Here is an 18616-nt window from a genome sequence, read left to right on the forward strand (position 1 = left end):
CCAGAAGCCGCTTCAATGCCATCAGTGCTTCAGGCTAGGACACGTCAAGGGCGTGTGTCCCAACTCGCTAATGAGTCCCCGTTGCGCTGAACTTCATGCAGAAGAGACCTGTGGTGCCACAGTTCTGAAGTGCGCCAACTGTAGCGGCCCTCACGCAACCTCGTCGAAAGACTGTCCCCGCATCAAGAGGGAGCGCGCGGTTCTGAAGCAAATGGCCAGAGACAATTCGGCCCACAGGGAGGCAGCCGAAGTAGCCCGGCGTCGGCGTCGACGTCGGCACCGTCGTACGTCTCTGAAGAAGGCGCATGCGCGAAGCGATAGTACCCGCTCCACTACGGTACCACTTAGTCGCGCCGCGAAAGGGCCCACCACTTCGACGAGGGAATCAGATAAGACTCTTTCTTTAGAGGAATGGCCTACGCTACCGAGCCGCTCCCTTGCTAAAGAACCTCAGAAGGTCACGGCCCCACGGGAGCCTTCTCCGGCCATTGATGATTCACCTAAAACAGATCGTCAAGTCATCTCGGTGCTACGTTCCCTCATGGAGGCCATCCGAACGATTTTAGTTGACATGGGGACACCGTCTGCCCGAAGCGCACTTAAAGTGCTGGACGCCATAAGCCCAGTGCTTGAATCCCTCAACTAGAAAGATGGCTACCCATACCCCAACCTTCCGAAAAGAAGTCAAGGCAGCGTCCATCATCCAGTGGAGCGCCAGAGGGCTAAAATCACGAATTTCAGATTTCCGTCAGTATGTGTACACCAATGTGTTTCCACTCATCGTCATTTGTGAGCCCAACTTGTCGAAACCAATCAGACTGTCAGGGTATGAATGTATCATGTCATCAACAAATGGTGCATGCAGCAAAATCATCGTTTTTGTTCGTCGTGAACACACCTATGTTTTGCAACCAATTGCGCCTCACGACGACAATCAGTGTATATGCATCACAGTTAAAAAGAACAAACTCTTGTTTACTCTCATAGGCGTGTATATATCGCCTTCCAGCAATTTCGATACTAAAAGATTAGCGGATATCTTGAGTGTTTGCCCCGCCCCATGGGTCATCATAGGAGATTTCAATGCGCACCATCCAGCATGGGGAAGTACAAAGACAAATGCAAGAGGACGAAGATTAGCAAGCATCGCCTACAACTATGGCCTTACTCTCTTGAACGATGGTAGCCCCACCTTTCTTCCAGGCGTGACATACGGCAGCTGCCTCGACCTTGCTTTCGTCTCCAATTCTCTCGCCAGATGTGTGAAGTGGTTTCCAGATATTGAGACACATGGGAGTGATCACATTACCACCTATCTGAACATCAAAGGCTTGTCGTCTAGGTCTGGCCCACGGAATGCCATTCGGACGATTAAATGGGCCAACTTCAAATCTGATATGAAAGATGCCTGCCGCGAGGGCCTACCCTCTGGGTTAGAACAAACAATTTAGATACGATGCAAAACGCCGCTCGCATGCTGACGATCCCTTACACGCGAAACGACTTCGACATAGAATTAGAGCGACTTCGAGCACTTCGTCGCCGGGCGGAACGTCGATATCGGCATACAAAATCAATCCATGACCTTAGGGCAGCCAGGAGGATGCAAAAGAAGATTCCGCGTCAAATGGATAGATTAGCGTCTGAACGTTGGACAACGTTTTGCCAGACACTCGACCCCCGCAAGCCACTGTCTCACATTTGGAAAACGGTGCAAGGTCTGCGTTGCCTTCCGGAACAGCGTTTTCCATTCAAGACGCTCGCGCTTTTCCAAGGGCGGCAAGACATCGATGTCGCAGAAGACTTTTGTGCGCGGATGGCAGACCAAGCGACACGTCCAGATCCTCCAGCCCGAGATGACGTCCCCCATTCCCGTGATTGCCGCATGGACCTTCCTTTTACAATGGAGGAGCTCGAGGCGGCACTAGCTCTCTGCAGGCGCTCATCATCTCCGGGTCCAGATGGTATATCATACCGAGCCTTGTGCTATCTCGGAGAATCCGCACGGATAGCATTGTTGAGTCCCTACAACACCTCATGGCAGGAGGGAAATGTTCCTGACGAATGGAAAGTGAGCCGCCTGGTGCCAATCTTGAAGCAGGGCAAATCCCCGCGAGAGCTCATCTCTTACCGCCCAATAGCGTTGACCAGCTGTGTAGGAAAGATAATGGAACGGATGATCCTTGGCCGCCTCGAATGGTACCTTGAATACTACAAGACTTACCCGAATTCCATGGCTGGTTTCCGACGTGACCGCTCTTCCATCGACAATGTAGTTGATCTCGTTTCATATGTCCAGCACGAAAGGTCCCGTAAACGTTTATCTGCAGCTTTATTCTTAGATATGAAAGGGGCATACGATAACGTATTACATGAGGCCATTCTAGACGCTCTTGTGACGGTTGGCCTAGGTGGTCGAGTATTTTTATGGATTGCAAGTTACCTATCTGCAAGATCATTCTATGTGTTAACTGACGATGGCCCAACTACGCGACGCTATACCAGCAGGGGCGTTCCTCAAGGCGGTGCTCTCAGCCCGACGCTATTCAACCTCGCTCTTATTGGGCTTGCTGAATACTTGCCAGCTACCACCAAAATGTCAATATACGCAGACGACATCTGTGTCTGGACTTCGGCAGTCACACGTCTTCAGATACGTGCACAGCTTCAAAGAGCGGCTACTTTGACAGCGAGCTACTTGTGTGAACAAGGTCTCAGCATATCACCAGAAAAATGCGCCCTAGTGGAATTTACTCTCAAACCAATGACGCCTTATGTCATCTCAATCAATGGACGGACCATTTCCTATGTCAGAACCCACAGATTTCTTGGCGTAATTATCGACCGAGACCTCTGTTGGAGCCCGCACGTGGCCTACATGAAACGGCGCCTGACAGCAACCTCCCAGTTGTTTAAATACTTGACAGGAAAGACGTGGGGGATGTCAGTAGACGCAATGCTAAGACTCTACAGAGCTCTCTTTCTCGGTTTTTTTAAGATATAGTCTACCTGTACTGAACAACACCTGCAAGACAAATATTCGTGTTCTGCAGGCAGCACAAGCTCAAGCACTCAGAGTTTGTCTTGGTTTGCCCCGATGCACGTCAACTGAGGCAACTATTGCGATTGCTCGAGACCACCCAATGCAAACTCACATCACGGTGGAAGCCCTGAGAACGCATATAAGACATTTTGCACGTGCCCCCTATCACCACCTTGCAACACTACCTGCAGACAGACACCAAGCATCATTCTCTAAGACGATCGTCAAATACAACGACAAACTTCCCTCGGGCTTCACCGCTGCATCTAAACCATCGATACCCCCTTGGTGCCTTGTCAGCCCCACAGTCCATCTCAGCGTACCAGGAATCGGGAAAAAGTCTGAGCTGTCGTCGCCTGTGCTGATACAACTGTCTCTGCTTCTTCTGCACGAGAGATACGCGGACAGTGAACATACTTATACTGATGGTTCCACAAACATCCAGTGTTCGTCCGGTGCTGTGGTAGTCCCCCCCAGCAAGAGGTATTACCATCAGCTTTAGGACTGACCACCCAACGACATCTACATCTGCGGAACTAGCTGCTTTTCGCGCTGCACTTTGTTTCGTCAACCGGGAACCACCTCGACAATGGTCAATTTTCAGTGACTCAAAGGCAGCCCTACAATCTGTGCTATCAGCTCTGCGTCGCGGGCCATTCGAACAGCTCGTGCTCGATATTAGATGCCTACTCCATACATCACATGAGAAAGGACATCACGTGACGTTTCAGTGGCTGCCAAGTCACTGCGGCGTCATAGGAAATGAAGACGCCGATAAAGCCACTCGGACAGCTCTTGAAGACACGCAGGAAGAGGCCATACCACTTTCACGGTCCGACGCAGCCAGCAGACTTCGAGTGCTTGCACGGGAGATCACGCTCTTTCTATGGTGCACACCAAGCAGCCAGACCAACCGGAACAATCGTCAACACGACCTGCCCTCCTTGATGCATCTCTGTATGCCAACTGTACTCCGCCGAAGGGAGGCCGCCCTGCTTTATCGCTTATGGCTAGGGGTGGCCTTCACGAAATCTTACTCGTTTCGCATTGGAATGGCCGACAACGCTCTCTGCAATGCCTGCCTTCGCGAGGAGACGCTGGAACACATTCTGTGCGACTGTCCTGAATATAATGTTCAGCGACAGTCCCTGGCATCCGTTCCAGCGCACCTTGACACTAGACCATTGTCCCTCGACACGATTTTCACATGCCGCCGGCAGAAGACATCGCAGGTGAAGGCGACGAAGGGTCTACTTCGGTTTATGAAGGAGACGGGCTTGGACAAGCGGCTGTGACAGTGATGTCACGTACCGCGCAAGTGTGACAGACTGTAACCAATGATGTGTGTGCCGTGTTATGTGCTCTCTATATCTTCTCCCCGTTTTTCATCCCCCCATCGCTCTCCCATGTTTAGGATAGCAAACCGGTTAAGCTAAACTGGTTAACCTCCCTGCCTTCCTTCTCCACTTTTTCCTTCCATCCTTGTTATCACGTTTTTGTTGCAGCGCAACGATGTGCCAGCGATATCGTACTATTGATGCGTTCTGGAGCTTTCGATAGACGGGCCCGTGAGATAAGCTTGGCGCGCATGCTTCGATGTAAGATCTTGGGGCACGCTATATATAAAGAATCAGTAAACGCACGGGCCATATTCGACAGCCGAAGTTCAAGCTTGCTGTTTCTAGCTGCCGCCGTTTCTTTTCGCTGTCTTTGCGGGCACATGTTCGCCCAACAAACTGCATCAGTTTATTTCTCTATGGCGCATCATTATTTCCTTCGCACCGCCACTACTACGTGACATTTGGTGGAGGTGCTTATGCTCCAAAGGACCGCCTCCCCACTCCCCCCAAGGAGGAACCGCAACAGCTAGGATCCCTTTCGTGCCGCCGACAAGGACCACAGTAAAGAATCGGACACTGAGCAGCTGAGAAGGAGCCGCCGAAGACAGCAACTGCCTCCAGAATTCGGGGCCTTGCCAGTTACAGTTGGCTAGGTGAAGAAGGTAACGACCGCCACAGTGGTGAGCACATCGACAGGCCAATTCGTCCTGCGCCAGCCATGGCTGTTACGGACCCCTCGGGGCACCGCATCCGACGACCCCGAAAAGTGGCTCAAATAATTCGAATGGATCGCCACATTCAACTGCTGGTCCGACGCAGAGAAGCTGCACAACACGTATGATTCATTAAAAGAATCTGCGAGGACGTGGTTCGAAGACCACGAAGCGACCCTCACCTCTTGGACAGCGTTCTGAACGAAGCTCACGGAGACGTTCCATTCAAAAAGAACGCGCTAAAATTTTGCTTCATACGAGAATGCAATGTCCAGCCGAGAACATTATGGTCTTCGCAGAAGAGATGAAGTGTGTCTTTCATCGCGCCGATCCAGATGCCCGAGGATAAGAAGGGCCGTCACCACATGAGCTCGGCAGGAACTCTTCGCCGAGTTTGTACGTAGCCCTCCAACCACCATCGGGGAATTCATCACTAACGCAGCTGCGATCGAGAAGGCACTCAACATCCGGGGACGACAGTACAAACGCCGCTTAGACGCTGTACGAACCCGCACCGCGGATTTCAATGAAATCGACACAGCCCGCCTTAGAGACCTGATCAGCGCCGTCGTTTGCGAAGAACTGCATAAGATTTGCCCAACGATTCAACCACAATTCTCGTCCCTCTCCGACCCGTCATCAGGAAGATATTACAACAAGCCCTTGGCTCAAATGCACTTTAACGGACTCAAATCAGGTTTCTAACACTTTTGTCATGTATGACATCGAATTACGTGTGGTTATGTCAACTATTCTCACTTTATCAACTAATGAAGCTCCCTGTAGCGATAAAGTTACAATGCGCCTGATAAAAGAAAACTTATATATCTTAGCTCTTATTTTAGGCAATATCTTCAACCACTTCCTGCACGCCGCAATGTACCCGTCATGTTTGAAAACTGCCAGGTTTGATCCCGTGCATGAAAAAAGGTGATCGCTCAGATCCATCCACCTATCGGCCGATTTCAGTGCTCTCAGCCATCAATACTAACATATTCGAAAAGAATATAGTAGGTCGAATGTATAAATTTCTTAATAAATATGACATACTTTGCCCGCAGCAGCACGGATTTCGACCTAAACATTCGACGGCACCCGCAGTTCTATCACTAACACAATTAATAAACTCAGCTCTAGGTAGGAACAAAATTGTAATAGTTATGTTCGTTAAATTAAAAAAAGGCGTTCGACACCGTCCATCGCAGTATGCTCCTCCAGAAGCTACAGCATTCTGGGTTTCGGGCCCAGACCTATGAACTCTTATCAAGTTGCCTTAACGGCCGCTAACAAGTGGTATAGCAGTCAACAATAATGTGTCTTCACTACAATTTACAACCATGGGGGTCCACACGGATCCGTCCTTGGACCTCTCCTTCTGTCTATATGCGTCAATGATTTGCCGCAGAAGTAGCTCAGAAATGGTGATGTACGCTGACGACACTGCAATTGTTATTACTGCTCACTGCATCTCAGAATTGGAACGTATAGCAAATCCTGAATTAGATTATATTATTGCCTGGTTTACAGCTAGCAAGCTAACTTTCTTTTTATTGAAGTGAATGTTAGGAGAGGTTGGCGCCTTTATGTGGTGGCACCGGCTACTCCTTGTCACTTGGCTGACGAAACAAATTTGTGCAAAAGGGGAGAATAGCGACACTAAATATAACACTCAGTAGAACACCGGATCAATAAAAAATATACAGTCCAACAGTACATGAGTCGCAAAGTTCTGTGCATGAGTTCAGTCCACGTACGCATATATGAAGTCCGATGTTTTGAACAGCCAAAACACACAACAACACTTGTAATACACTCCAAGTACAGGACAGAATTATACGTATTGCGTAAAAGTTGCGATCACCACATAAACCAACTATGCACCACGATCAACGTTTATGTAACTCATTTAGCGTATTCGGATCATCCAATACTTAATATTTTCCCAAAATGTTGGTCTCCTCTAAAAACTTTTTCAGAGCAAGAAGCACTCTTTTTTTGAAGGCCCGCAGTTGGCCATGGGCCAAGTATCTTTTTTAGAGTGAATGGTCTTCTGTCTAATATAAACAAATTAGCTTGCAGTACCGTTCTTTGTGTATCGTATTTCGAGCACTCGAGAAGAAGATGATGCACATCTTCGTCTGGATGGCCACAAGAACACTGCGGACTAGAGACACGTTTTATTCTGTACAAGAAGTGTCTCGTAAATGCAGTACCAAGACGCAGCCGGTGTACCAAAGTTTCAAATTTTCTGTTGTCTCTTACAGTTTCCGGCATTGATAAGTTTATACATGGGTCTATTGAGTATAGCTCCGAGTTTTTAGTTTGCTGGTCGAACCAGGTAGTTTTGCTGAGACGACAAGAAATCTGTCTCAGGATCAGACGGACTTCACTACGCCATAGGGGAAGATTGGTTGTCTCTGCGTTATTGTGCGCTCGATTCGCAGCTGCGTCCGCTGCAGTATTACCAGGAATATTGCAGTGCCCAGAAATCCACTGAAATGCAATTACGTGGTTCATTGCGCTTGCTTTTGTAAGTTCTTTGAGCGTCTCATACAATATCGAAGTGTTCAAAGAATTTTGCTTATTGCTCTGTAGTAATGTGAGAGCAGCTTGCGAATCGCTAAAGATAACCCATTTTTGCGAATGTTTTTCTAAAGTTATGAAACGCAAAGCACACAGGATTGCAAATAGTTCTGCCACGGTGGAAGATGTCTCCCGGGATAATTTAAATGTTTGCTCTAGCGCTAAATTAGGAATGACGAATGCTGAAGTCGAGGAATTTTTATGACACGAACCATCTGTATAAACGTGGATGTACTGGGGATATAATGAGTAAATTTGGTAGAGTGCCAGTTGCTGTGCGGCTACTATGAACATGTCTCTCTTAGATATAATCCCGTCAACCGATAACTCTATTTTAGGGTATGTTAACATCCAGGGAGGGTAACTAACATCCACTTTGCATAATTCAAATCTTGGTAATAATGCTTTATGTTCTCGAACAACATGGTGAATCTTGCTTTTGTTTCTTTCGGTGAGCGCGAGGTTTAATGGATGCTTCTCGTGTTGGGTTAAGATGCGATAAATATATCGGCATGTTTCAACCGTTCGTATGACTGGAAATGGGGGGTGACGAGCTTCAGCAATTACTAAAGAACTCGAGGTAGCCTGCGGAACCCCACGACACACTCGCAGCCCCCTTGCTAGTAAACGTTGAAGACGTTCCTCAGAAGTTTGTGATAAACCATGGAGAATAGGTGCCGAGTAAGCAATTTTTTTGTTTTATGAGTGCGTTATGAACTTGTAGTAGCGAAGAGACTGATCCCCCCCACGTTGTGCCTGCGAGTCGCCGAAGTACGTTTATTACTGCATTGGTCTGTTTTTCAATTGCGCGGATGTGTGAAGCCCATCTAAGTTGGCGGTCAAGAATAACTCCAAGAAATTTATGCTCTTTCACAAGCATCAAAGCTTGCCCGTTAAGCCTAAGTTGGAAATTAATCAACTGTCGTCTAGTGAAAGGAAGTACGGCTGTCTTTGCGTATGAAAGACTCATGCCTCTTTCTTTTAAAAAGGTGTCGATACTATCAAGGCCCTCTTGCAGCGTTGTTTGAATGTCTTGTATATTAGAACCAGAGGCCCATATGCAGATGTCATCTGCGTACAGAGAATACCGTAGACCAGACGGGAGCTTTTGTGGCAAGGCTGCCATGACACAATTGAATAAAAACGGACTGAGAACACTGCCCTGCGGAACGCCCTGCGTGATGCTGTGATAATTACTTTCTCCTTCTATTGTTTCCATAAATATTTTTCTATCTTTCAGGAAGTTTGACACCCATCGCAGCGTTCGACCGTGTAGGCCAAGCTCTAACATACCAGCAAGGACGTGTATGTGACTTACAGTGTCGAATGCTCTTTGAATGTCTAAGAATACTGCTACTGTCACATTTCCGCAGCTTCGTTCATGTTCGACGTATGTAGCAATATCTAATACTGCATCCATTGTACAACGATTTTGTCGAAAACCGGTCATGTGGTCGGAAAACACACGTGTGTGTTCACACCACCATTGCAGTCGACTGTCTATCATCTTCTCCATTAGTTCGGAAAAACAGCTTGTGAGACTGATGGGTCGGTAGGAGTCAAGACAAAGTGGAGTCTTTCCTGGTTTTAGCACTGGAATTACCCGAGCTAATTTCCATGAATCCGGTAGAGTCTCTCTTATCCAGATATCATTAAATATCTCCAAAAGAGTCATTCTTCCTACTGGACCTAGGTTCTTTAACATCGCATACGTAACACCATCTGGGCCTGCGGTTGTCTTTGTACGGCATGACGAAAGAGTACTTTTCAATTCATTTAATCTAAACTCACAATCAAGTTGTGGATGTTGTGACATAAAGCACGCACGAAGCTTCTGTTCTGCTAGTGTTGTCGAACTTGCAAATTGTAGGCAAGTAAACGGAATTCCTGGTCTGGATATAAGTTGACAAAATTCGTCAGCAACAGATGTTTCTGGAGTGCTTCGAGCTAAGGCAAGGGCTCGAAAGGGATGGCTCTGGGTAACTGGACCACTAAAAGATCGGACAACGGACCATATTCTGGGAACTGGAGTAAACGGAGACAACGACGCGCAGTATTCTCGCCATTTTCTTGTACCTAACTTTTGTAAGCGTCTGCGCGAAGTTGACTGAACTTTCTGTGCCATTTTGTAGTCGTCCAGCTTTCCACTGCGGCGGTAAGCCCGTTCTGCGCGCCTTCTAATTGCTCTTAGGCATTCATATTCGCCGTCGACTGCAGCGTATTCATTTGGAACAATGACTTGCTTTGTGCAGTTCTTGTACGACTCACACAATGTTTTTGCAAAACTTTGAAAGTTCGAATTTTCACCCAATGAATTACTTAAATGGTGCCGAAAACTTTGCCAATTAGTATACTTTGAGTAGCGGCGGGTCCCTTCACTCCGTATGAGGCGATGTTTGACGAGGATCGGAAAGTGATCACTACCGTGCGTTTCTATGTCCGTTGACCATTCAACACCATCAAGAAGGTCTTGGGAGCAGAGCCTAACATCTATACAGCTTGAGTAACGAAACCCCCGCAAGAACGTTGGAGAGCTGTCATTTAATGCAATCAGACTACTTTTTTCTGCGGCAGACTCTACAATGCTTCCACGGGAATCATTATATTCACTGCCCCAGATGACGTTATGTGCGTTGAAGTCCCCACAAACCAGCACATGTGAGTTTGCGATACCAAACATATTCACCAAGCTGTCTACTGATATTTTGCTAGAACATTGTAGATAAAGACTGATCACTGTGACGCTTGTATTTCTAAAAGATATCTTGCATGCTACGAACTCCGGTATGTTTGAATCGCTCGACTGTATTAAATAGGACGGCAGGTCTTTTCTCACGCATAACATCGCTCTGCTACTTCCAACAATGCGCAATGATTTATATATAACATAGTTCGAAAGACGAAAGTCATCTCGTACGCCTGCTTCCTGTATGCATAAAACAGGAAAGTTACGTTGAGCTAGTAGTTTGCGAAAATCAGCTGACTTATTTCGAAGGCTATTAGCATTCCACTGAAATATGAAAACATTGTTATAACGATTATTCATTGTAAGCCTGCAGTGGAGCTGTTGGTGGTTGTGGAAGCACCAACGATTCCATAGAAAGCAGTGCTTTTACCCCTGGAAGGTTGTTTGCGTGTGGAATGGCACTGAGAATTGCACGCAGAGCTGTGAATAGCACGGGCAGGATCATCTGTGCCACGGGTAAAGACGCGTAATCACCAAACGACGCTGAAGCTCCATGTGTGCTCGAAGCAGGTCGCTGAAGAGCTGACTGAGATGGTCGCTGGGATGACAGATGTGGTTGAGGCGAATCCTGAGGTAGTCGCTCAGATGTTAGGTGAGGCTGCTGTGTCAATGGCACAGGGCGTTGTTTAGAAGGTCGGCGAAGTTCACTCGAAGCCTGGGCAAGATGAGTAGTGTTCTCTGGAGGTGGATCGTGTCGCTCGCTGTCAGAATGTTGTCGACCTGAGTGCTTTAGAGCTGCAGAATAGTTCATATTGACCACTTGCTCTTCCTCTTTGTTGGCAGTTGGAGGCGCGCATCTTACAGCATCAAGGTTGGGTGGGGGCGCATTACGAGGAGGCAGCCTTCCGTATTTCAACTCATGTCTGCGCAACCTTGAGGCAGCTCTGCTCTGAGGGCACCCGGAGAAGGAAGCTGTATGGTTTCCGCCACAGTTGGCACACTTTGGCTGACACACAGACTTGCACTCTGAATGGTCGTGGTCTTCTGAGCATATCTTGCAGCGACGTGGACTGCGGCAGTTCTTCGATAAATGTCCAAATTTCTGGCAGTTGTAGCATCTCAGAGCAGGGCCGCGATATTCTTCTACGGAATGACTCGTGAAACCTAGATGCACTCGTTGCGGCATTGGTTTGCCTTCTCTGAAATGGAGAATGACAGATCTCAGAGGGCGTGATTCTACCGCTCCATCTTCTTGGCGATTGTAGCGTGCCTGACGACGGGCAGATGCCACGCCAAAGTCCTTCGGAAGTCAACCAGTTGTTCTTCTGTATACTCAACTGGCACATGGCGTATCTTGCCGACATTCTTGGTATAAGATGCCGGAATGAATGGTTTGACTCCCAAACCAGCCACTTCGCTCATCGACAGAAGATGTCTTGCAGATGAGACAGAAGTAACGTTGACAGCGAAACTTCCATCTCTGTTCACGCGGAATGACTGTACCTTTTCCTTTGCCGCGGAGACAATTTCCGACGCAGCGCGGTTTGGATTCACTTGCCAGAAGTTGCGCCCTTCCTGTGAGGGTCGAAAAACAACTGGAATTCCCTCAGGCCGCTTCTTTTTATACGATACCAAGGAGAACGGCGTGTCATCGCAGTCTATGTCTTCATCTTCACTTAGCTCATAGGTAGATGTCTTGTCGTCGTCAACCCGTGGTTCCTTGGCTTCACTTTCGCTTGTCTCAGCCATATTCACTGAAGGTGCGCTGGAAGGTAGGGCAGCGTTGAAAACTAGCGTCGCCGGCTTGATGACATTAGGCGCGTGGTGTGGCACTTCCGAGTGCGGCGCCGATTCTGCGGCACTCATGCGCCTAGGAATGCGCTGTCGGACATATGGCTCGTGCCGGTGTTCTTTGCCACCCACCGCCGTGGCAGGCGTAGATGGGCTGCGGAGCGCAGCAAAACCACGCGATACTGTGCGCGATCTCCAGCACACAGGTATTCCACGGGATGTCCGTTCTCTCTGGACAACAGCGAAGTCTCAACACAGCACTGATTCTTGAAGAAAACAGAAAACAATATCTCACCGAAGAAGCAGCGGCCGCTCGGAGGGACTTCTTCTTCTTCTCCTCAGCAAGCTAACTATTTATAAACACCGAAAAGACCAAGTATACTATATTCTATTCACACAGAAAACGAATCAGCTTTCACGGTGTCACGCTTGTCATTAATGACGTTGTGCTCGAACACACAAGCTCATTTAAATACCTCGGTGTTGTTCTAGAAAACAATTTCACAATGGAGCTAGCACATCAACTCTATCTGCGCAAAGTTCGCATCTGGGTGTTACGTGCCACTACATGCAAGTGAGCACCTCGACCGCGACATATTGCGTATCCCGTAGTTTCCCTCATACGCACTCATTTAACATATCGTATATACAATATAGGAAAAGTACGTCCAGCCCCAGTCTTCTATATAGAAGCCTGGGACTGGACGTGCAATAGATATCTCGACCAATCCGAAGACTTAAAAAACGCGCATTTCGAATTATAACCTCATAGTAAAACCCTATGAAACAACCAAGCCATTATTTTGTGCTTTGCAAGTACTCCCATTTGATTACTTACGGCAATCGAAAACGGCAGTTTTCATCAGCAACATGAAGCAACGTGAATTGTAATCGCCCATTTCACTCCTGCATTTTTTCTACGTCTTCCCGTCCCACAAGAAACCTTACGCAAGGGAACTTCAACCTACTTCCTGTAAATAATATTCAGGGTGAGCGGCAGGTGCAATTACAGGAGTTAAAGTATGGAATAGCTTACCATTAAAATTAAAACAATTAGGGGCACCTACTGGCCAAATCCTACTGTTTCTTTTTCCTTCAGCACTATTATTACTTGCACTATACCCCATTATGTCTCCTCTACCTGTTAAAATAATTACTTTGTCACCAATTGACATACTGTGCGACGTTACATTGCTCGCGTATAATGCCGTGTTTATCAGTTATTTATTATTTTTACTAATCGAGAAGAAACTCGATCTTTCTACCATTGCTTGTCTCTTCTGTCGTAATATTTGTGTGGCAACCTCAAACTTATTTATGCACGTCAATTGCCATGTACATGTTTTAACACATAAACCATGTGCTGACAAAAAAATGCATATTTACTGAAAGTGCCTGTCTCTTATTCAGTGATATACTTTACTTTTATTGGACCCATTACTAACCTTTGGCTATGGGTCGAAACATTTATTGCATATTACGTACGACGTATTTCTATAAACGAAGCTATAAACTTGAAACTTGACTTTTCTACCCAATGCGCCAAGAAAAACCCATGTGTGGCGCACATCGAACCACCGACCACTATGCTTCCACTGCGGTGAAGCTGGCCACCTGTTTTGAGAGTGCCCCTACCACAACATCAGCCTTGGTGGGTTCGCCGTTGACACTCCACGGTCCCTACCAGGCCAGCGGCCTGGTAGGGACCACTGGCCTGGTAGGGAGCATGCCATCCGAAAGGTCACTCTAGGTCTGCGTCACCGCATTCACGCCGCTCGTCCTCGCCGCACCGCAGCCTAACAGAAGGGGAAGATCGCCGGTGCGGGCGCGTCTTCCGTGCTGCTTCAATGACTGCTGATAAGCAAAGGAACTCCCTATTGCCACAGAACGCTAAACAAGCTTCTTTGCCTCCGTGGCTGAACCTTTGATTGAGCTTGACCGAGTTCGACTTGCTCGAACGTCCATTTGCACATAGTGTCGTTCATGTCAGAATAAAGGCAACTGTGTATTCAAATGGCACACTTCCATTTTTTTTTATCCGAAAGCTTCAAATGGCACATTGAGCGAAACAGCCGGCGTCTGTAGTCTGTAGCACCGAAACGGCACCTAAAGTCCCCATTGGCAGCGACGCCAGCAATGGGGACGCATCGGAGCAGAGCGGGCGCAAGCGAACACCTGCTGCCTCATTAGGACGCCACGTGTTGCGTGATGGCAGAGGGCGTAGCCGCTACGCGGGCTATGCCATGTCACTCTCGCTCTCGAAAGCCGGCGCGCAGTCCACATCTTTCTCTCTCGCCCCACTGGGCTTAGCTGCTGGGCGCGACGCCTACCAGCCTCGGTGGCCGCTGCTTGTTCCTTAGGTCTCTTGTCACGCAGGGCGTCGGTGGCATGCAGCGTCGGCATCGCAGGCGGTTGCTGCTGCTCGCTGGCTGGGGCAGCACGTACCACTATGGTGCGTTACCCGCATCGCAAAACTCGAAGTGCGAAACTACTACAACTAGGCTCAGCGGCGTTCAATTGGACCTTAATGCTTTTTCATTCACGACTCGTAAGAAGTGCTCGGGTGTCCTCGGATTTTTTAACGCGTAAGCATTCCTTGGCGAGTACCCCAGCAAAATCTGTCCGCCCCGTGGCGCCTTATTTCTGCAGAATATATGCATAATTGGTCCATTTAACACGCGTAGTCGTTACGACAGTGTAATAGTAGACTTGTAGCGCTAGAAAAAAAAATGTGGAAGCTGGTTGTGTCACCGTCGCCGCGTCAATGTCGTAACAAAAAAGAAAGATAGAGAAGTTAACGCGTGTAATCTTTATAATAGCGTAATAGTACATGATTGGCAGCGTTAAAAAACACAAAGAAAACTGGTGACGTCGCGCCGTCGTCGCCGCGTAACAAGAAAGGAAAAAAAGCTGTGGTGTGGCAGAAAGAACCGGTTTTGACGTCGTTTCGGCTCAGTTGATACAATATATCTGCAACATAAATGCATATACTGGTCACGTTAACAAATGTAAGCGTTATAGTAGTGTAATAGTAGATTATTGGTAGCGATGGGTTTACATGCATAGGCTAGCTAAATAAGTAAGAAAAGGCGAAGTAGCAGCCGAGCCAAAGAATGCTTACGCATTAGTTCAAAATTATAAGAATTTCTGTAGCATTTTTTCCTTTCTTCAATAAGCACGAATCCTGACAAATCACCGATTTCAAATATTTCTCGCTTATATCCGTAAATTCATAAATCTCATTATTCGTATTATTAATCGACTAAAAGGCGCTGCTTAATCGGGTTAAACTCTTTTACAATGCCTATGCAGCCAGCCATAGTGGTTGACTGATGTTCACTTTGACTAATTTATTTTCAACCGACCTACTTTAAGTTTCATCGAGCTCGTCCCTGGTATAGGCCTCAGTATTTGTGCAAATTAATTCCAATTACATTTAATAACCGAACAATGAGAACTCATCGAGCGTACGCCCCTTACAACACCATGAATCTCTACTGCTAAATAACTTGTCGGAGAAACTTTTTGTACGCGTCGCAACACCTCATTCTTTCTTTCTGTTCTTTCTTTCGTGCCAGCATCAAGTTGGTCTACTCATGGGCAACAGTGGCGACCTTCGCCGCACCTGCAGACGGAAAGGAGGCGATCCTGGTGAAAGGCTACCGCGGAAGCTTCAGCGCCGCAGCAGCCAGCAACACCACGGCATTGCCCGTCGTTGTGCCGCAAGCTGAGGCCTCCCTTTTGAGACTGGCAATCTCTAAATTCGAGAAGATATTTGAATATAGGGCGGTAAGAACCAGCAGAAAGTGAAAAACCGTCTAGGGAGCCACGCTGGCGCCTTCCTGTCGTGTACTGCAAAAACGTATATTTATTTCTAAAATACCTTACATGGTCCCTACATGGGGCATCGAGCAAGGGGGACCTAGAACCAAGTACACACACAAAAAAGTGGCAAACTCGTGACCACATCAAGGTCTAAAGAACAACGCCAGCCAGGCACACAGCCTAAATATTACAGGAATATATTAATGTATACAGCTGTCTATTAGAACAATAAAAACAACTCGATAAGTTCGAAAAAAAATGTGCGACGGTGCAAGAAAAAAGCAGGAAAAGAAAACCAAACAGTGACTATGATTAACAAGGTATAGGCGAGTTGAGTGAGTGCCTGAATTTATCGCGGTCAGTTTCCGCTACAATATCATAGAGGAGGCTGTTCCAAAGACGAATGGCACGTGGGTTTGCAGACTAGTTGAATGCTTCATTTTTACCGTACAGAAGCGCGTGAAGCTAAGATGATTGTGTAATCTGTGCGACGTGTGCGATGACGTTTCTAGGTGTAGGGAGCGTTTGTTAGTGCGGTGAGCGTACTTGTGGAATACTGACAAAAGGGTTATGTCGAGACGATTACTTAGCAGCTGAAGTGAAAGTTGAAGCTTTATTTGAGTTACGCTAGAACAGTAGTAATAATTGCGGGAGATGTAACGTGCGGCTCTATTTTGGATTGATTCCAGCATGTTAAATAATTTTGGTGGGGAGACCAGACCGCAGCGGCGAACTCAAGCCGTGAGCGAACGAATGGTCGAAATGCCAGTTTACTGATAAGTGTAGGTGAGTTTCGAAGGTTGCGGCACAGGTAACTCAGTGATCGAGAGGCGCTGGCAAAGATGGCGGTAATCTGAAGTCGGGGAGAGGTTTGCTGAATGAGTTACGCCTAGACATTTTAATGACGCCCGACATAAGGGGATACTCTTTATCCAGTAACAATATTTTGAGTTAAGAGCGTTTGCGGCTGAAGGATAACATTTTACATTTACATGAATTTAGATTCATTAGCCAGGTGGTCCACTAATTAGTAATTTGGCGAAGATCGTTTTGAAGTTTCTGGTGGTCATCAGAGCTGTTAATGGGACGATAGATAATACAGTCGTGAGCGAATATGCTCGCGCGTCATGATAAGCCATTGGGCAAGTAATTATGTACATTAGAAAGAGTATAAGGGACCAAGAACGCTTCCTTGAGGCACACTGTAAGAAAAATCGAAAAGGGGCGAGTAGAAGCTGTTAGCGAAAGTAAACTGCTGCCTACTTGAAAGAAAGTTTCGAAGCCAGAATAAAGTTAGTGAATTAACGTTTAATGATGACAGTTTCAAAAACAGGTGACAGTTGGCTACGCGGTCGAAAGCTGTAGAAAAATCCAGAAATACGCAGACTGTTTGCAGGTTTGAGTCAATGTTAAAACGTAGGTCTGTCGTAAATTCAAGCAATGGCGTTTCGCGTGACAAACCTCTCCTGAAACTATGATGATTATGAAAAAAGAAGTTGTTCGATTCCAAGTGATGTTATACATGAGATGCAATGCCATCATTGTGCAGCATATGCACGTCAGCGATATCGGTCGATAGTTCTCAGCCAAGTTTTTGCTATCGTCTTTGAAGGTGGCTATGGCTTTCGCGGTTTTCCAATCTTGGGGAATCTGACCTGTTATTATAGTTTGATGGGAAATGTGGAATTAAAACCTGCTAGATACTGAGACTCTATTCTTTAGTAATTTAGAAATAATGTTGTCAGCGTTGTTTGCCGTCGCTAGGAGATACTCAGACGATTTTTTTTTCATTGTACCTAATGACATAATTAGTCCTAATTAATTAAGTATTTTCCCAAATATTATAATTAGATTAAAGGTGATAATGAGATTATTGTAGAGGAACATGAAAAACTCCCGATGCAGGTTTCTGTTTCTCAATACGTGCTACATAAAAGTGTTTTTCCGAGTTTTTTCCGAGCATGAAGAAAGCCACGCAAAGTGCCTCGAGCGGCCAGTCGCGCGGCAATTTTGCGTGCATTTGCGGGCTTCTTTCACGCTCGGAAAAACACTTTTATGTAGCACATATTGAGCAACAGAAAGCTATATTGGGAGTTTTTCATGTCGCTCTACAATTTTCTCATTGACACCGTTAATCTAATTATATATGAGAAGTTCATTAATAATTTAGCGTAATTATCTAATTAGGTGTAATGATAAAAGTAATTTGAGTATCTCCGAGCGACGGCAAACAGCATTACCTTGGTTCTGTCCAGCTACGCGGTATTTGCATATATTTAAACTCTGGCTAAAGTTAGCTGGGGCATCCTGCACAGTGATGCGAGTTCCGTTAGTATAACCACATGTCGTCGCGTTATATTCGCCAAGCCAATTGCGCGTCGCCGTTTTACTTATATCACTACAGGGAGCTTTAAGTACCGAGTCATTTGAAACGGCACAAACTCAAGAGCAAGGAGAAGACAAATAACGAAGAAATACAGGTCGAACAACATCATGAAGCCAACCGACAACGACGCCAAGGAAAGCCAGGGAGAAATTAATAACTTTTTTTAATCAAATTATACAACTAACAAGAAGAAGCTCCGGCAGGACCCACCGATCACGATTAATTTCTACGTTAATGCGACTACCATTG

At 46.7% G+C, this 18616-nt stretch overlaps 1 protein-coding gene across 1 annotated transcript in view; it reads left to right on the forward strand.

Moving 5' to 3' along the window:
• LOC126537882 (uncharacterized) overlaps window positions 1–18616 on the forward strand; it is a 34322-nt gene that overhangs the window by 14783 nt on the left and 923 nt on the right. The window contains exon 6 of the mRNA XM_050184980.3: window positions 15735–15945. Within this exon, the coding sequence (XP_050040937.2) occupies window positions 15735–15945 (211 nt within the window). The remainder of the gene's footprint in view (window positions 1–15734; window positions 15946–18616) is intronic.

The sequence above is a fragment of the Dermacentor andersoni genome, chromosome 4 (assembly GCF_023375885.2).
Source record: "Dermacentor andersoni chromosome 4, qqDerAnde1_hic_scaffold, whole genome shotgun sequence".
In the NCBI taxonomy this organism is placed as follows: domain Eukaryota; kingdom Metazoa; phylum Arthropoda; class Arachnida; order Ixodida; family Ixodidae; genus Dermacentor; species Dermacentor andersoni.